A 23,687-nucleotide genomic window follows, 5' to 3' on the forward strand; every position below is an offset into this window, starting at 1 on the left:
ACAATACATATTAATATGTAGTATCACCGTATTGATACTACTAGTATGTAGTAACATATTACTAGTAACATTTACATGTGTTGATACTAATTAGACCTGGAAGGGTGTTTTAGGAATTTATAAAATACACTTTATAGTCTCCACGAAGTTTTTGGACTGGAGGGTAAATAATTTAGTCCAAAAACATGTTTTTGGACTGGAGAGTAAATTTTTTCCACGGATGGACTAGCCATTAACTGGGTCTGGTAGAACTGGACTAGCCAGTAATTCCTACATAAAAAAATGGAATCTCATTTTTTGTATTTCAAACGGACCAAACCTCATTCCATGTAATAGACTAGGATATGAGCCGTGCCGTAACAGCACGAGGCTATGAGTTGTCTTTGTGTTGTTTCGATTTTTTTTCTTGTGAGACTACCAAGAGCTGAGCGTGGGAAACTTGGGGGAATTGTAATCTTTCTCAAACTGAATTCGAAAGTTTAATCGATATTATTAACATCAACCGGATCGATTCTTGTTAAATGGCGATTAGGATGTCCACATGGATGTACACTGACATATATACAGTTGAAAGTATTTTTTTGGTGATTAAGATATCCAATCTAAGTGTGTACACTGGGATCTGCATCCGATTTCATTTATGGTAATTGAAATAACCCACCATTCATAGTTGTTGCAAATGATACCAACAAACTTGAAAACCTAATGTCCCGAGAGGGAACACATCGAAATTCCAGGTTTGAATAAAAGTAACTTGTTGATTGAATTCCAAATTATAAATGCAGTTCAGTCATCATTTAAATAGATTATCATTTTGTGCTAAAAAAATTTAATAATTTTTTTTCGAAATTCAAAAAGTTGAATCTGTGTTGGGAATCCTTCTTTCATATCCTTAAGAAGTGTTATATCTACATTAATTTTCGGAACCGCTGATAGTTTTAAAATACGAATATTGACTTTGTGCTTGTATCAATTTACAATTGGCATGGTTACACATTAGTAATACCCGAACCCATGGTAAAAAAAATTAATTGGTTGGGCTAATATAATTTATGGCCAGTCATTTTACGTCCGTTAAACGTCATCATTCCCTACAATATTCTAGGTTTGATAGACGTTATAGTGTAAGATGAAATCTCTTGATAAAAGAATGATAACTATACATTTATGGTTTAAACTAACATATGAAAAACGCCCAGCTTACACTGTCATAAAAAATTAAAAATAAATAAATAAATAAAATGTAAAACATTAAATCCTACAACATTCTCTTGGATATCAGTGATATGAAGCGTCCTTGAATCTTTCTTAGCAGTGAAAAATGACGCGCCTGATGATACTGCATATATCATATGCCAAATATGTTTTTCCTTGAAAATTAATAATACAATCTTATTGTCTTAACTAAGTAGTGAAAGACTCGCATTCAATAAAATTGCATATCCAAACAAAAGAAATTTCCCCCTCTAATACGATACATGTATAAGAGAGTTTCTCTTTATCAGCATATGCGTTTGAGACCTAGAAGTAAATAAGAGACCTAGTCCAAATATCAATGGTATGAAAACTTGCAAATGGAACTGATATTACACCTTGACCTAAGAGTACATAAGAGACCTAAAACATCCATAATTTTATAATTTTCTAGCATAAAATGAACATGACTGTACAATTAAATATTAAAATATTTTCTAAATCAACTTTTATAAAGTGTAAGATATTTATACCGACTTTGGTTAGGTTGTATCTTCAATTAAATAAAAGAATCTCAAGTATTAGATGATATCCACATAGTAAAAGATAGGTAATGGATCAAGTATTAGTCATGGTATCTATAGATGCAAAATGCAGATGGGTTCATATGCACTAAGCTCTCTTAAACAAAGATAATCTTTAAAAAACTCGAAAATTTAGTCAACGCAATCACATATGTGCATAGGAACCACATCTTCTATCAAAAATTAGACTTGTACCTTTCTGGAATACCAAAAATTCTTCATTTGCATCAATGATAAAATGCATGCAATGAAAACTTGTGTAGTTCCGACACATATATATATATATAGTGACGCATCCCACAGAAGAAAAAAAATTATATTGCTCCCTAAACCGCTTTCTTCATTCCTTAAAAACATTCTTTGGAAATCAGAAAATGAAAGATTATAGGTGAATTTCAATAAGCCAGTTCCACGTTGCTTGTTTTTGAGGCTTCTCAAATTTCAGTATTAGCAAGATGGTTGCCTATGTATAAAGAGTTTAAGATGATCTTCTAAGAGAATAACTATTTTTAGATGTCAACTGCATATAACCATTATTTGACTATGCATGAAGAATTAAAGATAAAAAAATACTCACTTTGTAAACCATCAAAAGGTTATAAATACGTTGAAATGTAATTTCAAGCGTCACATGATACAAAAACATAATCAAAAAACTTTAATCCATTTGATACCAACATGTACACGACTCTAATCCAACAAAGAGTATGAACTCTCTAACAGCAGTAGCAATGCAGTAAAAAAATGATATTTACCGACCCAAGTTAAGTGGATAACAACGGAACCATCGTTTTCTTCGTCATTTATTTTAACTCAATGTAAATACTCTGATTTTGGCCCGAAAAAGTCAAAGTCTAATTGGACAATTTCATGTCCAGAGAAAAATAAAAAAATTAGTATAAAAAAATAGACCAAACCGAACCATTTACTAATGGATTGGTTATGGTGTAGAAAGTGGAAAACCGATAGTGTTGGTTTTGGTTTGGTTTGACCTCTAAAACCGAACCAAAAACCATTGGAAAACCGGTTAATTTTTAAACTTAGTTTCTACCTTGATTTACAAGTATTAGATTCTATCCATTGATTTAGAGGATAAATAGAAACCCTATTTCTAAAATTTCATTATGATACTCTCCCTCTTTCTCTTTCTCCTTCTCTCAGTCGCCTCCCTTCTCCACCCCTAACTACAGCCACTGCTGCTACTATCGGCAGTAACTAAATTAAAATATATTATATATCTTCTTTTGATCTCTAGATTTAGAGTAAACTTTAACTATTCTTGATTTTTTTTTTGTCTGTAAATTTGTGTAAACCAGTACTATCAGCAGCTACGATTTTTTTTATCTGTAAGTTTGTGTATTTTTTTTTGTTTGAGTCGTTTGACATAATTATTGGTTAACCAAAAATCACTGGGACAAACCGAAACCGGCTGGAACCATTTGGAAACCGAACCAATGGTTAATGGAATGGTTTGGTTTAGATTTTTAGAAACCGATAGTATTGGTTTCGGTTTTGGTTTGGATAGAAATCGAACCAAAACCGACCATAAACAACCCAACCTGGGATGGTCAAATCTGATAAATTTCATCTTCAATTCATCCGAATGATAAAATCAGGTCCAACTCTAGTAATCTTTGAACCTGTGATGGTCAAATCTGATAAATTTCATCTTCAGTTCACCCGAATGAGAAACTCAGGTCCAACTCTAGTAATCTTTGAACCGGGGATGGTCAAATCTAATAAATTTCATCTTCAGTTCACCCGAAATAGCTTGTAACAGTAATAATTAAATCTAATTATATCGTTTATTAACTTCGACAAGCACATTTACACATGAAAAAAATCTCACTCAAAAAAACGAGGACAAATTATAACTCGAACTTATTAGAATAGGCAGTTTGGATTTTCTGAAAATCCATGCACATAATTATCCCTGATTCTTTAAGGAAATGTCGTTAGTAAAGTAATAAATCATAATGTAGTTAAATTTGTTGAAGGTTGCGTATTGAGGATATATAAAAGAATGGGCATAATCACTTTGTACCGATAATAATATCAAATTGGACGAAAACTTTTTCCATCCTAAATTCGATTTCCATGCTGGTGTCACAATAGCATAGTGGTAAAATTACTTGGTGATGATATTAGTAATTTGAGTACGAAATTGGTTGGCACCAAAAATCTTTATCGATAAAATAAAATCGGTTTCTATTCGTTAAAAGTTTAGTGAATTTTATTGAGATTGGAAAGAAAATAATTCCATTTTTCTTTTATTTTATGAGGCACCAAATTGTATGATTATTGAAATTAAAATATTAGTATCAACTATCAAATGTAATCGAATTCAAGAGAACGACACTAGTGCTTCCAAAAATTTTATGTTAAGAATTTTAGTGCTATTAAATTTGTAGGTTCCTTCAAAAAAAAAAATTAAATTTGTAGGGTTTGGCAGCTTTGGCTAGAACGATGCCGGTCAACGAAGACCAAAAAAAAAAAAGGCACACCCAACTATACACTATCAAGTACTTCGTATGCAATTAAACCTTCACATGGTCCCAAGATTGGAGACACAGATTGTAGAAAATCTTAGTCAAACTTATCAGCATCTGTACGTGTTTAATGATTAGTAATTAAATATCAAAAATGGATGTAATTTATATAACACAAAATTAAGATATAAAACATTCATACCCACCGAACCCTATTCTTGAGTCTCTAACTCAATCGGCCTCCTCTTCCCTTCTTCTCTAGAAATGCCTCCTTCTTTCTCTGCAACTCTTTCTCTCTCTTAAAATCATATCAATGAATCTGTAATGATAATTGGAGGGTGTAGATTCTGATTTTCTTTTCTTTCATTTTCACTTTAATCATATCATTTAATCTGCGATGATAATTGGAGGGTGTAGATTCTGATTTTTTTTCATCTTTTACTTTAATCATTCAATTCTATTTACATGAAATTAGTTCTCAGATCTAGTGATTTTTCATAAGATTTTGTATTTTAAACCCAATAATGGGTATTTTTTATTTTTGTAATTTGTTTGTTGTTAAGGAAATACAAGGTTTAGATCTTGAGTTTTGGTTTTATTTATCCGGTTGGGTTTCCTCAAAACTTGTTATCCTGGTTTAAGATGTTTCTGGTAGTAACCTTATTCATGGATTAAGGAGCTATTTTGACCAATCTTTGGACGGTAACTGAAATTTGTTTATATCTGGTCTTTTTCTGTGATGATAATACAAGGATTAAAGTTATGATTGCTATTCATTTTCACTGTATTTATTCAATTCTATTTACTTGAAATTAGCATTCAGTTCTCTTTACATAAAATTAGTATTCAGATTTTGGGATTTTTCAATAAATTTTGTTTTTCAACTCAATAATGGCTGTTTCTGATCTCTTTAATTTGTTTGTTGTTACCAAAACTAATACAAATGATTCAGAATTTCATATCTTGAATGTTGGCTTTATTTATCCGGTTGGGTTTCCTCAAAACTTTCTTGGTTTGCAATGATTGTGGTAGTAACCTTATTCATGGATTAAGACGTTATTTTTGACCAAGATTCGGAAGTAATTGAAGATTATATCGATTTTATGAAGATCTTTTTTTTGGTCAGATTGTATAAATTCTTGTATTTCTTTGATTTTTGTAAAGGGTCTGAAAATTTATGTTATCTGGATTTGTTCTAATGAACAAATCTGGTTTGAAGAATGTGTTTGAAAATTGTCAAATATCAGGTATTGTTGTTTTGCTTCTTGATTCTTTTGTTAATATTACTTGAGTATCCGTTTCTAGGTTTAATGCTATTTTTGTTTTAATTTGATTTTCTTATTCTTCATAGCAATAATCTTCTGTGTTTATTTGGGTGTTTTTGTAAATGCAGGACCCGGTTTTTATCATTTTAGGGAGGGAGGAACGAGATCCCAATGATGAGAAAAGAAATTTAAACGCATTCATGGGTGATTCAAAGTAGAAAGCGTTCTTTATCTTTTGTTTTAAAACTGTGGAGATTGTAATTTTTTTTCTTAAGGAATTGATTAGATTTGTATTTTTTTTCTTTTTTTTTCTTTTCTGTAAAGACTATAATTTACTTAAGAAATGATGTAAAATGAATTCTCTGATATAATAAAATTTAATTATTTTCTTAATTTGGTTCCTCATTTGTTGTAGTTATTAATTTTAAATAATAATTACAATTTTGGATTGTAAAATCATCATCGGCGTTTGGGGAGGCAAAAATTTGCTAGCTTAGATACTTAAGCAACCAACTTCAAGCCAGTTGCTCCATGTATCTATGGACTCGGTATTCTAATTGCTCGTTGGGTGGTTGGTCTAGCTTTTAAGCGATGGGTAGTCTACTTGCTCTAGGATGGTTGGTCTAACTATGGAGGCATTGGTGTTTAACTTGCTCTAGAACGGTTGGTCTAGCTTTAAAGTGATGTTATTTTGCTTGCTCTAAGTAGGTCGGTCTAGCTATGAAGCGATGAACAAAGAAGACGCTACATGATAGTTGGTTGATTATTAAAGCAATTGCCTAGCTGCTCTAGACCTATAGAGATCCCACCTTTTGCAACTCAAGAGCGAGAGCCAAATTAAATCGCTTTAAGGATTAGAGCGACTCAATATGGGCTTTTGCAACCAAAACTGCTTGGTTGCTTAATCCAGTTTTTCTTGTAGTGAAGAAACCCATCGTCTCAGCAGAATTTATCAGTTTGATATCAAATACTAATACTAATAATCTATGTTATTTGATGAGTCATTCTTTTGTTGGTCGATATAAACCACAGTAGTTTCACCATTGAAGGTCTTACGGTAGTTTTAAAAAACTTTATGCAGTTTTATCTCATTTATGTTTTTGATACCTTTCACTACTTACTGATCAAAAACCTATTACTAGTTGTTGCTATCAGCACTGAGAGATTAAAGTGATAAGCATATTTGATTTTTGCTAATTATTGATTGATTTTTAATTTAGTTATCAGCTTCCAATCATTCATATGTGTATGTGAGATGATTTTGTCTCTATTTTTTCTTTTGATCGGTGTTTTGGTCGGTATGGTTTCATCTCTGTTCATATTAAAATACTCCAGTTACCAAAAATACGGCGTACGTTTAGAAACCCAAATACATAAGTTCATGACTGCAGTTAAGTCATGATGTCATATCTGCAACATCCAACGGTTGTGATTCTGCGAAATCCTTTTTGTACTCAATAACACTGCGAGTTCAAAACTTTTCCCCTTTTTCTCCCCTCAAATAAATCCTAACGTAATAACATTGAAATTAAATTAACTTTGAATGCCATGTTGAAGCCATTCACCAGTTTTGCCTGACCGTTTACTGTTTTCGAAAGTTTTGGAGAAGTTTGTCTCCCCATTAGTTGTAATGGGATGATATTTTAACATTGTTTTCATGTCTTATGTATGCAGACTCAATTTACATGCTATATTGTTAATGATAAGAAAAATAGATAAAAAAATTTATTTGATATGATGAATAACACAATCAACTTCTTTATCATGGTCAAAGATTGTTGATTAAATTCGTGAGACTATCACTGAACATGTATAAGCGGTGGGATATTCATTATGATTCGCTTATTTACGAAGATAACATCATATGTAAGAGATTATCTTTTTGAGTTTATACTCAATACCAACCGTTATAATGCAAAAGAGAAAGTACAAAATAGTACTAATGACTTGAGTTTTAAACTCGCCAACACTAAATTTTTTGCCGATCAAAAGAAAAGAAAGTATCAAAGTGAAAAAAAACATTTGTGATGTTGGGGAAAATTAATATGCAAGCCCGATACAAGAGAACATAAATGAATCATAGGGGTAATCCCCATGCTAAAGGAACACTACGGAGATAGTATACACAAATAATGAGAACTCCTCAAATCTCTTCCCTCAGTGGACCAAACTCATAGTGAATCAGACTTTGTTTTCTATCCGACGAGTGGAACATGCATTTGGTCAAAAGTAAGTTCATCCCAGTTATAGACGTTTTGTTAATTTTCTTGCTGAAATTAAAAACTGTCTACAATTTAGAAAATGATATTATCCTCCCTCTAACCAACGTGGAATATCTCAGTTAGTTAAGGGTTTAATTCTCAAGTTATATGTTAAGAGTTCAGAATCTCGTGTTGTCCGTATCAAAAAGAATGAAAAATTTGTCCTTCCTTATTTCCTCCCAGTCTGATTTATCTAAAAGCGATCACCATAAAAGTTAAACTATTGATATAATATCCAAAAGCACATTGTTCAATAAGAAAAATGGGATCTTGAACAATTGAATATATTCACGTCTTCCAGAATTCCATTCTAAATCTAAATCATCGTGCAGATTTGTATCATGATTTTTGCGTAGATTCCTTGCTTCTAATAGTCTCAAAGCCATCAACGTAATTTGCAGGTTTCATCATGTTAAGATTATTAGTCCCACATTGTTTGGCATATCTAAGATCATGCGATTCATAATCCTTAGGGACACTTCACACATTCAAAAATTGGTTTTTCGTCGGATGTTCATATTCTAATAGGGTGCCAGCGCAGGTTAGTTTTGTCGAGTCATTTGACCGTACCTTTACTCCGCTTCACCGGATTTATTATCCACGTGTTGGACCCAACAAGGATACATGTGAGGAGGCGTGTTGAGATTATTAGTCCCATGTTGTCTGAATTATCTATATCCTGCAGTTCCTAATCCTTAGGGCCACTCTACTCATTTGTCAACTAGTTTTGTCCAGGTTGCTCCATAATGCTATTGTAGTGGAATTGAGATGAAAGAAACAAGTGCACTAGAACAGGTGGCCTATAGGGTTATCTGATAAAAGAAACAATTGTTATTACAATGGAATTGAGATACTGCGTTGCAACTAAAATAAGAGAGGAGGAGCTGTAAGTGTTGCAGTAGTTGGGATTTTTGTTTGTTGGTTCTGCAATGAAAGAATGAGGTTGTTATTGAAGCGTTAGCGAATTTCGGTTGATTTTTAATTGAATCATCATATGAGGAAGAGTCCTTTTGTTAATTTTGTTGGTTGCAGATCTTACTTAAAAACTCATAACAAATTATTATCATGTGTTGGATCGTAATTAATATTGGATCTATTGATGAAATACACAAGACGCACCTGGGTGCATAATGAATATTATGACAGAAAAATATTTTTTTGTCAGGATGCACCGGAGTGCATCATGTATTTTTGAATGTAGTTCCTCTTAATAATAAGATGATTCGACTGTAGGTGATTATGCAGGTGTATCTGTCTTTGAACTTTACAAAGACATCAAGGAGAATTTAGTTGTGTATAATAAATTACTGGTGATTAATATGTTAAACCTAGATTTATCCACGAAATACATAAGATGCAATTGAGTGCATAATGTAATACTGATAGAAAAATAGGTTTTGGTTTAGATGCACCCGAGTGCATGATGTACCTTTTTTTATTCTTATAGGTAAATTTTTTGGCCAGTATGCACCTGGATGCAGTAATGCATATTTATATATATATGAAATAAATTTTGGCCAAGTTGCACCTGGGTGTATAATATAAATTTTTATAGGAAATAAATTTTGATTAGGTTGCACCTAAGTGCATAATGTAAATTTTTATACGAATTTTTTTTGGCCAGGTTGCATCTGAGTGCAAAATGTATCCTAGGTTTGGTTTAAAAAAATCGAATTTTTATCAATAATGGATCTTATTTTGTAGAGATTTTCGAGACCTTTCCAAATATATAAATTTTAGTAAAATTCGACTTGTATTTTGGAAACTAAGACCCATTAATTTTAAATTAAAGTGAAAAAATAAATGGGAGTTAGGAAAATGATATCATAAAGAATAAAGTGCAAAGTAAAAGGTATATATGACTAAGTTTTTTTTGTGTCTTTTTCGCCCAAGACGCTAGACCAAAAACCCTAATTTATAACGGATATTTTTGTTGCAAATAATTTCAGCAACACTTATGTACATTACACACGATGTCACAAATTTCTTGGTTCTAGCAACAACAACAAAAAAAAAATGAAAAAGAAAAAAGGCCTATATAGCTAGAACCAATAACCCACAGCATTTGAATACACCAGCACTCCAATTTCATTCAATATGTAGTACCACTGTGACAGAGCTGAGCTTAGCTGAAGTTAAAGTTCATATATGTTTGGGTCATGTGAAATATCTCCGACTTACCAGAACTTAAAGTAAACGTAATATAAAAACCTAAAATGGAGTAAAATCACAGTGGAAGCACAAAATATTTAAGTACCATGTGCATGATGGCTAATTGAACTACACCTCAAATATTCAGGAAAGAGAAAACTGATAATACATAAACATTGGCAAAGGGTTTTGGAGAATACTTCCTGAAAGTCTAAAATAACGACACTGACATATTGTACTTACGATAATGATATATGACGCCCATATTTCCTGCACCCAGTGCACCCATCATTAGGTGGCATGTTCGCAGAACACAAACTAAATTACAACTGTTAGGTTACTGTTCATCTGTTTCACTGCTATTAATTTCATGATTATTATCGCATCCATCTCTTCATTTTCATCTTTAGGATAATTGATCTAATCAGCACTTGTAAATTAATATTGTCAACGAGAAATCTAGTTACATCTTAATCTCCAAACTAGCAAAATCTTATTTTTGATCATATCAATCACCTAGTAAAGTGCGTTTGGATCTTGATATATAATCATGGTTAAACCCATAATTCTATTTCAAAAGTTTGGACCATTCAACCAGGCATCATATAGTCTAATTGGGATGGCCATCAAACTCAAAGATAAAAAGAATATGAAACCTCAAAAGAATATGGGATGGCCATCAACCAGGCATCAGCTTAAGAGGTGGTGGTATCCAGTTTGGTCCTTATCCCTTTCGCTTTGAGAACTTCTTGTTGAAAGATGAAGATTTTTTGGTGCACTTGAAAGATTGGTGGCCCAATATGAATTTTTCTGGTTCTGCTAGTTTTGTCTTCTCAAAAAAACTTCAAGAGCTAAAAGCTCATCTCAAGTGCTGGTGCAAGAGTAAGTATGGTCAGTTGGATGATCAAATACGAAGGCTCAGCTTGGCAATTGAGATGATAGACAAAAAAGAAGAGAACATTAGTGAGACAGAATTTTCGGAGCGATTGAAGTTAAGGAGTGAATACTCTAAACTTGCCACTGTGAAGGAAAGAAAGTTGAAGCAACGTGCAAAGAATAATTGGGTCAAAGATGGCGAAAGAAATACCAAAATGTTTCATAAAATAGTGAACGCAAAGAAAAGGAAAAACACAATTTTCAAGCTTCAGGTTCGAGGAGAAGATGTTACAGATCCGGTGCAAATTAAAAAAGAAATAGTGAGCTACTACGAGCAGCTATACACTGAAGAAAATGCAGATCGACCAAGGGGGGATGGTTTAGAATTTACGAAGATCAGCATTGAGGATAAGTGTTGGTTAGAGAGGGACATACAAGAGGAGGAAGTCACTGAGGCAATAAACACTACCGGTCTCGATAAGTCCCCGGGACCGGATGGTTACACAAATGAGTTCTTTAAAGCATGCTGGAGTATCATTAGAATTGACTTCCTGAAAGTGATAAATGAGTTCAACAAGGAAGGTCGTTTGGATTGGCGGATGAAATGTACTTTTATCTCTTTACTTCCAAAGAAAACAGAAGCTACAATGTTAAAAGATTTTAGGCCGATAAGTCTTGTCGCGGGTGTTTATAAGATAATTGCAAAAGTTCTTGCAAATAGGCTTAAGACAGTCCTTCCCAAGGTCATATCTCAAGAGCAAGGGGCATTTCTTCATGAGCGGCAAATTTTGGATGGTATTTTGATCGCATCTGAATGTATAGACTCGCGAATAAAAGACAACAAACCAGGGATTATTTGTAAAATAGATATGGAGAAAGCTTACGACCATGTAAACTGGAAAATAATTGAGGTCATTGGTCACAAAATGGGGTTCGGCTGGAGGTGGATTAGATGGATGAAAATGTGCTATGAGGATACGCGGTTCTCGGTTCTTGTCAATGGGGCAGCGTCGGGTTTCTTTAAGGGATCAAGAGGCCTTCGGCAAGGAGACCCGCTCTCTCCGTTCTTATTTCTAATGGTGGCAGAGGTATTCTCAGTTCTTATGAAGAAGGCAGAGATTAGTGGGTTAATAAGCGGTTTCAGCGTCAAAAGCAACGGAACACAAATAACACACTTACAATTTGCAGACGATACAATTTTATTTCTTGATGCAAATCCAGCACAATTTACGGTATTAAAACAAATCCTACTTGAGCTACAACAAATTACTGGTTTGAATATCAATTTTGGATAAGTCTTCAGTCATTGGGGTAGGAGATGGCGTTAACAACTGTGGAGAATGTGCTAGAGTGCTGGGGTGTGAAGTTGGAAGCTTGCCAATTACATATCTTGGACTGCCAATAGGAAATTCTTCAAGAATGATAAGTATTTGGGATCCAGTTATTGACAGGATAAAGAAACGACTAGCGCCATGGAAACGATGGTATTTGTCAAAAGGAGGGAGGTTGAGCCTTATAAAGGATGTCTTAAGCTCGATGTCTATATACTATCTATCCTTATTTACAATTCCAACTTCAGTAGCAAACACATTGGAGAAAATCATGCGTGGATTTCTGTGGGGGGACTCGGAAAATGGAAAGAAGCTACATTGGGTCTCATGGCTGAAGATGCGCAAGTCAAAAAAAGAAGGTGGTCTAGGCATAAAGTCTGTAAGAACAATGAACCAAGCACTTTTAACTAAGTGGCTATGGAGATACGGAAAAGAAAAAGCTAGTCTTTGGCGTACTATCATTCATGAAAAATTTGGAGGAGATGAAGGGGCATGGAATGCTCCACAGACAAATCAGAATCAAGGTTGTGGTTTATGGAAAAATATCCTCAAGCAATCAAAAATCTTAAAAAAAGGGACAAAACAAGTAGTTTCGGCTGGAAAAAATGTACATTTTTGGGAGGATTGTTGGAAAACAGCGCAACCTTTGAAAGATCTTTTTCCTAAAATTTGGAGAAAATCGAGTAAGAAAGGAAAAGTGATAAGAAAAATGGTGATCAACAATGGGTCTCAACCTCCAAACCTCCAGCATGGGATTTGGGTTTTAAATCTAGTTTTAGAGAAGAAGAAATGAGTAGTGTTGCTGCCTTCATTGAAACAATTGGGGATCCTGCGAATTTTGGGGATGAAGAGGACACGAGGTCATGGATTGGAGGGACTAATGGGGACTTCTCAGTTTCTTCATGCTATGAAATGATTGACGTACAACTACAACAACAAGGACAAGCTCAAGAGAGACAAAGAAAAATTCCGTCAAAGTATGTATGGAATTCAGCCATCCCACCAAAAGTGTCATTCCTAGTTTGGGCTGCAGCAATGAATGGTTTACCAACTGTTGATCGTCTTCTTCGAAGAGGTATGGCAATTACAAACATCAATTGTTGTCTGTGTCACCAAGAACCCGAAACAATTTCACACATATTTATCCATTGTGTATTTGCAAAGAAATTGTGGGAGCATTTCCTAAACCTATTGGAGTCAAGATGGCGACCGCCGGATTCATGTATGGAGCTTCTTATCTCATGGCAGTTGAAACTCAACATTGAACCTATTGAATTCCTAAAATTTTGCCTGCCTTTTGCTTTATGGCAACAAATTTGGAAAGAAAGGAACGAAAGAATCTTCCGTAACAAAGAAAAATCAGTGGAGCGGATTATCCTTCAGGTGAAAGCTTCTCTATTCAGTTGGGCAAGTGTTCATATTTCCTTTAAGCATTTCAAGTTTGCAGATTTCATCCATGATTGGCGGGCTTTTAAACGATAATGGATGGTATCTTGTAATAGGGAAAAACTTTTATGTGTCTTTTTAGTTTCTAGCATGCTGTTGTTGTAAGTTTTTAGTGCTTTCTCAGCACTTTCTTCAATGAATTTTATCTTTTCCAAAAAAAAAGAATATGAAACCTCAAATAAATCAGTCCAAGTGTTGATTTCTTCTTGATCAAGATGATATAACCGATCAAAATAAAATGATATAAGAAAACTAGCCATTCAACTTTATTTATTAAACCATCATAATCCCCGAATCAGTAAAGAGTCCTCCATTGAATTCATTGAACAATATTTGAAGAGATTGAACTTTTATCATAAATCAAATATGATTATATGTTGAAGTTTTCAGAATTTAGTTCTCATGCCACAATGATTAATTCTCTAGATTTATTTGATTTTCGTTTAGGTTGTTTACTGAATTGAGTAAATAAGAAAGTCAACCGACGAGTATAGGAAGGGATGATGGTTTAGATTCCGATGTAGATGACACCTAATGTTGTGTGCACTCGGTGTACGGAAACTGGGTGCCATATATCACGGTTGACTTACTTAATAGTAAATGACCCTTTCTATTAAGTGATCATAAGAAGAAATTGAGGGTAAGAGCAATAATTTTTTTTCCTCAATGATCAAAACAAGAAATTGAGGGTAAGAGCAATAGTTAAATTGCTTCCTCAATTGTCAAAGAAAAGGATGGCAGGCATGTTTTTCACGAGAATTCTAATTTCTACTCGTGACCAAAGAAAAAAAAAACATGTTTGTTGGGAAAAAGAAACCTCTGAACCCTCTAATTTGTTAAGTTTCATAAAATATCTAACGCCAAAAAAAATCGTCTTGAGGCGGAACCTCTCAACTAGCTAAGTGGTAAAGTTTCATAAGAGCCCGACGCGAAGATGAACGATTAAAGGAGAAGCCTATGAATCTTCGATGGTCAAGCTTCGTACAGGAAAGGAGATCTCTACAACAACAAGCTAGAAAAACTAATACTAAAGCTAGCTAGAAAAGAGAATCAGAATACAAGCGATGGAGACTGCAATTGGAGGATTTCTGAAGACACTACGAGCGAGCAAGAGAAAGCTACACGAGCAGGGAACATAAGACTAATGTGAGGTTTGGTGACGATCGTAAATATGACCGTAATGGAGATTACAAATTACGGGGGGTGTTGTATAGTCTAATTTGTAATCTAGATTATGTTTTGTAACTGTGAATAAAGTTCAGTAAAACAAGGTAAAAGAAATTTCTAGAGAGTCCAGAAATATCCAAGTCTTGTGAAAGTGTTGTCATGTGAACAAGGCAGTTTAAGGATAAGAAAATAAATCTCCAGAAAACCTGGAGTTGTCTAAATTCGGTCAAAAAGATACGGCAGTTAGGGTTCTCTAGAGATAACTAGATAAAGTAAAAGTAGGTTGGTTGTAAGGCCTATAAATAGGCAGGATGTCGTCGTTTGTAGTAGGAGCTCTAAATGAGCAACTAACCAATATCCTCATATATCTCCAGAAATAAAATCAAGAGAATTTCAAAAATCAAATTTTTATCATGATATCAGAGTTTGTTTTCGATCCATATAGGCGTTAAAGTTTCCTCTGTGATTGCAAATGTTTAAGGATCAAAGATGATCATAAGATGAAGGTTAAGGAGATGAGAAGTTACAATGGATTCTCCTTTGCAGGATGTTTTAAGGATTTGATGAGAAGATCTTGTATATGGTGGCTTCTTTTAACCAAACCACTATTTGTCATTTTGAATGAGTGCTTCTTTTACTTCAATTAATGTTTCCCACTTTAATTTTCAAGTTTCATCACCAAATGGATTAATTAATGGTTACTGTCGGATTTTAAGCAAGAGCTAGCAAATACATCTTCGTTTTTTATTTCAGGAGGTTGAGGTTTTAATCTGATTATGGAAATGAGTAGCTGAGTGAGTGCGAGAAGTGAGTGCGGAGAGTGTGAATGTCCATGAATCCATAATCTCGATGTTCACCGTCTAAGAACATTTCCAAAAAATGTAGTATTTGGTGGTCATATTTGCGGTGATGATGTCGATGGCAGATTCTTGCATGGATATCCGGAAGTTAGAGGAAGAAGTGGCTGATCTAGGCCTAAACATACAAAGTAGAGAGAATAATACACAAGGTTGAAGCTGTGACGGGTGAATTAAATGATCACCAAAAGATAAACAAGAAATAGTATAATAACGCCCAATTGTCTTCTAAAACGATTTCTCTCATGATCAGACCCGGGCGTGACTTCTTTTTTTTATTTTTATTGTAAGTTTTGGCAACCAGTCGAATGGAAGTCGATATGCTAGGGAATATACCTATGCCAACTGTTGGAAACACTGAACAAATGATCATATCGAATCTCAAACAACTGAGTCGCGGACTAGGTCGCTATCTTTAAGGTGTTTCGCCAGTGTCTTTTGATTGTGCTTCCAGTCAAAACTTGTCGAAAATCTCATGGGATAAAACAACTGATAACTCTTTTTTCGATTTCTACGCACTATGAGAAATCGAACCACAATACTCCTACACTTGCTCAGTACTCAAAATAGATGCAAACTTATATGTATTCATCTTCTCCAGAAGCTGTTCTTTTATATCTCAAAGCTATCAATACGGTTTTTAATGAAAACAAATTTTGCAATTAGTGATCGCTGAAAATCCTCCATAACAGTCATAAAACGGTAACAATATAATTACAAAAAATTAATATAGTTAATTAGAGAATATTAAGTATAAAAACCGTTTTGGAAATCAAAAGTTAAATCTGCAAAAAATCAGTTTCTCAATCACCAGACCTCCAAGGCCCCGCTCTCCCGGATTTATTTAAGTAATATATATATATATAATACACCTAGTCAAATGTATGGAGTGAGACTTGAACCCAAGTCTATAGTGTGGGAGGCCAAAGTAATACCACACACCATCTCTCTAAGTTTGATGTAATATTACAAAACTATGTTTTTAAATATATATATATATATATATATCTCCCAACAATCCCCCACTTATATTTTAAAAACATTGAGCAAGTGTTGTATACTTGTGCATCTGCAAAGGTGCCTTTCGACTTGAACCTCTGCATAGTGTTAAACTTTCTAAGTACCCGATGACTAGAGTGACTTGCGTCTTGAACTCTAACTAATATTAGATTATTTAACACACACAACTGTATCTAGAGTAAAGTCCTTAAGTTCGCACATTAAGGCCATGTGCTTATCCCTTTTTTAACAAATGATCTAGAGAAATGCCAAATTTCTCATAGAAGGCGGACACACCTTTACATTCGTATAGGTGAGTCTATCAAGAATATTCCTGTGTATCCCACTCTAGCTTAAGAGCTATGGACATCATTAAGAGTTAAAAAACTCAACTTGTTTCCCACTTCAGGATATGATGCTATGGGAATGCATGACTCTATCGTAACATTTGTAACTTGTCTAGTCACTTTGAACCTATTTTTGGGTTGGGTATCCATTACAAATGACTCAACTCCTCACGGGTAAAAGTCCCATATTTTTAGAGGTATTCCATACCTTTTCTCTTGCTAATCCTTTCGTCAAACTATCAGTTGTATTTCTTTCAGACCTTACATGATCTACTCTAACAACACCAGTTATGAGAAATTTTCTAACTTTGTCGTGCTTTCGACGTATCTGTCGATTCTTACTGTTATTGTAATAGTTCTCTACTACTCCTATAGCCGCGGTACTATCGCAGTGAATCAAAGTGGCTGGTATTGGTTTTTCCCATACAGAAATGTCTGACAAAAATTTTTTCATCCAACCCGCCTCTTCACTAGCTGCTGCTAGTGCCATCAATTCATCCTCCATCGAAGACTGGGTTATGATTGTCTGTTTCTTTGATATCCAAGATACAGCACCCCCAGCAATAGTAAAAACATATCCACTGATGGCCTTGGAATCATCTGAAAGAGTGTTCCAATTAGCATCGCTAAATCCTTCAAGGAGTATGGGATACCTCTTATAGTGTAATCATAGGTTTTTGGTTCTTTTCAGATACCGCATAACCCTCACAATAGTATCCCAGTGTGCCAAACTTGGATTACTGGTAAACCTGCACACAACTCCCACTACATATGCAATGTCTGGTCTAGTACAATCAGTTGCATAACGCAGACTTCAATTTATACTAGCATATTCAGATTGTCTAACACTTTCTCCAGTATTCTTAAACAATTTCACATTAGGATCAAACGGAGTACAAGAAGGTTTACAATCAAAATATTCATACTTCCTCAGAATTTTTTCAATGTAGTGAGATTGATCTAAACAAATACCACTACTAGTTCTAGTTATTTTGATTCCCAAGGTTGCAGTAGCCTCACCCAAATCTTTCATATCACAATTCGAACTAAGCATGCTTTTAATTTCATTGACAACAGATAAATTGGAACTAAATATCAGCAAATCATCTACATACAAGCAAACAATCACACACACATCATTTTCAGATTTATAGTAGATGAATTTGTCACCCTCATTTATTCTGAAGTTATTTGAAATCATTAAATTATCAAATTTCTCATGCCATTGTTTACGAGCTTGTTTCATACCATAAAGAGATTTTTCTAGCTTACATACTTTTTGTTTTTGTCTAGTAATTACAAAACCTTCAGGTTGTTCCATGTAAATTTCCTCTTCTAGTTCACCATTCAAAACAACAGTTTTAACATCCATTTGATGAATAACAAGATTATGAGCAGCAACAACAAAAATCAAAACACGTATAGATGTTAATCTAGTAACAGGAGAATAAGTATCAAAAAAGTCTACATTTTCTCGTTGCCTAAATCCTTTAGCAACCAGTCTAGCCTTGTGCTTATCTACTGTTCCATCAGGTTTGAGTTTCCTTTTCAAAACCCATTTGCAACCTATAGGCTTACAACCAGGAGGTAAATCAACTATACGCCAAGTTCCATTAGACATATGAGAATCCCATTCGTTATCTACAACTTCTTGCCAGAAACTAGACTCTTCAGAACTAAACTCCTCTTGTAGATTATAAGGTTCTTCCTTTACGGCATAAAATTCAAAATCAGGATCTCTTGTGTCAGTCCTATCCCTTTTACTTCGTCTATGTTCAAATTCAGTGATCCTAGTTTCTGCACTTCTAGGTTCTTCTAATCTAGGTTCAGAATCAGCACTAGGTAAAACACTAGGTAAAGAACCCTCACTGTTACCCCCACTATTTCTAGATTTAAAAGGAAATCTCTCTTCAAATAAATCAACGTCAATAGACTCAATGATAACTTTATTATTAATATTACAAAATCTATAAGCTTTACTGTTTTTAGCATAACCAATAAAAACACATTCATAAGCTCTACTTTCTAACTTATGTCTTTTAGGATCAGGTTTCCTAACAAAAGCCAAACAACCCCAAACTCTAAAATAAGAGACATTAGGTTTTCTATCTCTCCAGATTTCATAAGGAGATATCTTGGTTTTATTATTGGGAATGCGATTCAAAACATGGAGAACGGTCAACAAACATTCACCCCACCGATGAGATACATCACCAGAACTAAGCAAACAAGCAACATTAAGTTAAGTGTACGGTTCTTTCTTTCAGATTTTCCATTCATTTGATGATTATATGGAGCAGTTCTTTCATGTATAATGCCATTAGTTTGATAAATATCAGTAAAAGTAGCAGAATCATATTCAATGCCTCTATCACTACGAAACCTCTTAATTTTTCTATCAAATTGATTTTCAGTTTCAACAATAAAGATCTTAAAATTTTCAATAGCTTCATTCTTATGGCTCAAAAAATAAACATAAGTATAATTAGAACAATCATCAATGAACGTCATGATATACCTCTTGTCATTTCTAGTTAGGATACCTTCATATTCACACAAATCAGGAGGTATTAAGTCTAGTGGTTTGGATTCTCTTACAATAGATTTATGTGAAGTCTTGGTTATTTTTGCTTGTCTACATTATTTACATTTTTCAAATTCATTTTCAGAAAATTCAGGGAGGACACCTAACTTTATCATGTTATTTACTAACTTTTTACCCACATGACAAATCCTACCATGCCAAACATTAAAATTGCAAACCATATAAGCAGAAGATTCAATTTTATTCATAACATCAACATTAAGCTTAAACATTCCATCAGTAGCATAATCCTTTCCTACAAAACTCTTATTCTTAGTTATAGTGGAAATATCAAACCCTATAGTTTGATACAACCTATCCTTGTTGAGAAGATAACCGGAAACAAGGTTCTTTCTCATTTCTGGAGTGTGAAGCAAACTTCAACTCTACCGTACCAGAACCTTTCACCATAGTGCTGTGAGAGTCTCCCAACAACACTTTCTTATCCTTGGTTTCAACATAAGTCTTAAACATGGACCTATCAAAAAAACAATGACGCGGAGCACCACTGTCTGTCCACCACCCATCGGATCCACCAACAATGTAGAACTTTGGATCAGAGACCATGGAAATTATAAGGTCACCCACAACATTAGCTTGTGCGTTATTCTTTTCCTTGTTAAACCTGCAATTTCTAACCACGTGGTTTGGTTTACCACACATATAACAAAGAAACTCAGAATTGGAATGCTGTCCATTTTTTGATGGGTGTTGGTTCTTGTTTTGATTATGCATTCCTCCTTTCTTCTGGTTTGGTTTAGGTTTCATATCCCATTTTTTAGGTTTCAAACTCGGATGAGTCTTATTGTTAAAAAAAAATGAGAATCTCTTCCTTCTTATCTTGTTTCCGAGCTTCTTCCTCAACCCTGAGCTCAGGGGAGGAGCCAAGGGTTTACTAACCCTGGCTCTGGCCTCCCCTAAAATCAATAAAACCATGAAAACACGCTTGTAATTATGTGTCATTTCCTATTTAGCCCACCAAATATTTTAATTTTAGTCCACAAAAGTCCAATCAAACTTTCAAGAGAAAATTCTATAGTCTTATGACGCAAAGAGTTACGAAAATATTTCCAGCTAGGTGGTAACTTGTCAATCATTACAGAAACTTGAAATTGTTCATCCGTTTTCATACCTTCAGTCAGAATTTCATGGGAAATTTTTTGAAGTTCATGAGCTTGTGCAACAACTGATCTATCATCCACCATTTGGTATCTCAAATACCGTCTCACAACATACTTCTTTGAACCAACTTCCTCGGTGTCATATTTTTTCTGTAATGCATCCCATTCATCTTTAGCAGTTTCAAAAGTTGAATAATACTCATATAACTCATCAGATAATGCATTCAGAATGTAGTTTTTGCAATCAAAGTCATCATCTACCCATTTGTCAATGGCCTTTTGTTTCTCCTCAGGAGTTTGAGAAACAACTTCTTTGATACCACCGGTAGGAGGTGGATCAGTAGAAGCAGCACCAGCAGTAGTCTTATCAACAACAACAGTATTATCAGCAGCAAGTTCCAATGTTCTAGGATGAACACTCGACACAATCATATGAAGCTTCATCAGTTTGAGATAAAAGAACATCTTCAGCTTCCATCTTCTAAAATGCATCCCTTCAAATTTGAAAGGCTTGTTGGTATCATCAACGCGCTTCTTTTCAACATCAATAGCAAAATCGAATCACCTTAAAATTGTTGGAAACAGGTAACAAATAACCAAACCGAATCTCAAACAGCTGAGTCGCGGACTAGGCCGCTATCTTTAAGGTGTTTCGTGACTCTGCCTCTTGATTGTTCTTGCAGTCAAAACTTGTCGATAACCTTATGGGGTTAAAGAGTTGATAACTCTCTTTTTCGATTTCTCTGCACTATGAGAAATCGAACCATAATACTCTTTCTACACTTGCTCAGTACTCAAAATAGATGAAAACTTATGTGTTCATCTTCTCCAGAAACTGTTCTTTTATATATCAAAGCTATCAATACGGTTTTTAATGAAAACAAATTTTGTAATTAGTGCTCACTGGAAATCCTCCATAACAGTCATAAAACCGAAACAATATAATTTCCAAAAATTAATAGAGTTTATTAGAGAATATTAAGTATAAAAACCGTTTTGGAAATCAAAAGTTAAATCTGTAAAAAATCAGTTTATGAATCACCAGACCTCCAAGGTCCCCAAGGCCCCGCTTTCCCAGATTTGTTTAAGTAATATAGATATATAATATACCTAGTCAAATATATGGGGTGAGACTTGAAACCAAGTCCATAATGTGGGAATGTAGTACTAAACCCCAACACCAACCCAATTAACCTAGAAACTAAACCCCCTGAATGGATTTTCAATGAACACGGCTGACTCCCCCTCCCCAGCGGGTTCATAGTTGATTATATGTATGAAACCCGGTATAGATGTGTTGATAGTTGGTTATGATTTAAAACCCGCCCAAACCTATAAAAAAACTCAATAAATACAATGCGTTGATAGAAAGTTTACAAACTAATCCTTGCTCTCCAATTAATAACATGATAATGCATGTAAATTGGATAGGTGGGCGCATTATTTATCAGGGGTTACGGAAGATGAAACGAATGGACGAAATTATAATTGAGGATCACCATCGTCATTAACTAGCTGAGAATGAGATAGTGTTGTATTGATTTAAACAACAATTTTAACGGATTTTGTACCAAAAAGAAAAAAAGTCTAACGGATGAAGCAGAAAATAAGATATAATCAACTTTGCAAGTAGTAAATGGATCAAAGTCGATATTTTAATGTTTAATTAAATCTATATTATTTAAATCATTGGTAATGCATGATTGAGAATATCATTATCAACACACGCATTATGTTTGTGAGTAATAAATGCATAAACATCTAATGCAAAAAAACGATTCCTTAAACCTTATCTACGCACACATGTTCTGTTGCTATTGTTTTCCCTAAACCCCCTCCCCTCCCCCCCTCCTTTTCCTGCGAAACCCCACCAAGTCCGTATTTCACCCTTGCAGAAATTGAAAAGAAAAATTTAGTCCACCAATCCTTATCGATTTAGTCTACCAAGCAAATAAATTTAGTCTACCAAGAAGATCAGAGAAACAAAAGAGAGGGAGAGTTAGCTACTTGAGTGAAATTGAATGGAATTGTTGTTCACCAGATCAGTTAACTTCAAGTATTAGGTAAGGATTTTCTTCTATGCGTCTTAGTATCATCCATAAGAACAATACCTAAATAGTTATAATTTTTATTTCATGTCAATTAGTTAGGTTCTACAGAATATTTGCTTTCAAGGTCGAATTGTTGGAGATGTTTCGTTGATGTGCCCTGAATTCATGCAATGTAAGTGAGGGTTTTTATCTTTGGCATGCATTTTCCGTGGGTATAAGGCTATAACTTAATTTGCACTTTATCTAATGTTCTTTTTCTTCTTGCAGTCCTTCTTGGCTGGTTTATCTTTCTATGGTGTTCTAATTTCTGCCTTAAGGTTGATAACAAAAGCAGCTTTCAAAAAATTTAAAGACGGTCTTCTCAAAGAGCTACTGTGTAAACTTCAATCTTTTATGAACATTTCTTTCGAATACAAAGGGAGATTAATACTTATTATGTGCACCTATTTAAACATATTGCAGTGATATTCTTTGCAATCTCTGCATTGTGTGAGAAACTAAGTTTACTTCTTTATGTGTATATCTTCCCTAAATTTCCTACTGTTATGTACTATAGGTAGGGTGCGAAAGCAACTCGTAAGGATCTAAACTGTTTCTTGGGAATCTTTCAGGTACGCCGCTTGTTTTAATTGCAGGTACGTCGCTTGTATTAATTGCAACGTGTAACATATACTAGTAGAAAAATCAACGTAGGTGACATTTCAGAACTGTCACCATATCAATTTCATGACAATTCAGGTGAAATTTGAAAGTGTCAGCAAAGGCAGTGTCACTGTAGGGGTCATCTTATACTGACGCTTCGGAACCGTCACCAATTAACCTTCAAAACTGTCATGAAGTATCTTAAACTCTCATTGTAACAGCCATCCAGGACAGTTTCTTATTAAAAACATCAGCTTAACGATGTTATGGTGACTGCTTTTCCGACAAACCGTCATTATAATGTTGAAAAGCGACAGCATAA

At 34.3% G+C, this 23,687-nt stretch overlaps 1 protein-coding gene and 1 long non-coding RNA gene across 2 annotated transcripts; both read left to right on the forward strand.

Moving 5' to 3' along the window:
* The first annotated feature begins 4,509 nt into the window (after positions 1–4,509).
* LOC113300513 lies at positions 4,510–5,925 on the forward strand. The gene is made up of 2 exons (XR_003335817.1): positions 4,510–5,514; positions 5,661–5,925. It is a non-coding gene; the product is annotated as an uncharacterized LOC113300513 (long non-coding RNA).
* Positions 5,926–12,940: 7,015 nt separating this feature from the next.
* On the forward strand, positions 12,941–13,633 carry LOC113294106. Its single transcript, XM_026542525.1, has one exon. It carries the CDS (start codon positions 12,941–12,943, stop codon positions 13,631–13,633), a length of 693 nt encoding a protein of 230 aa, XP_026398310.1.
* Positions 13,634–23,687: the final 10,054 nt, after the last annotated feature.

Source organism: Papaver somniferum, chromosome 7 (assembly GCF_003573695.1).
Source record: "Papaver somniferum cultivar HN1 chromosome 7, ASM357369v1, whole genome shotgun sequence".
Classification (NCBI taxonomy): Eukaryota; Viridiplantae; Streptophyta; class Magnoliopsida; order Ranunculales; family Papaveraceae; genus Papaver; species Papaver somniferum.

Bases quoted from the DNA above. Each gene is read 5' to 3' on its own strand.
- LOC113294106 (XM_026542525.1), top strand. From the start codon at position 12,941: ATGAGTAGTGTTGCTGCCTTCATTGAAACAATTGGGGATCCTGCGAAT.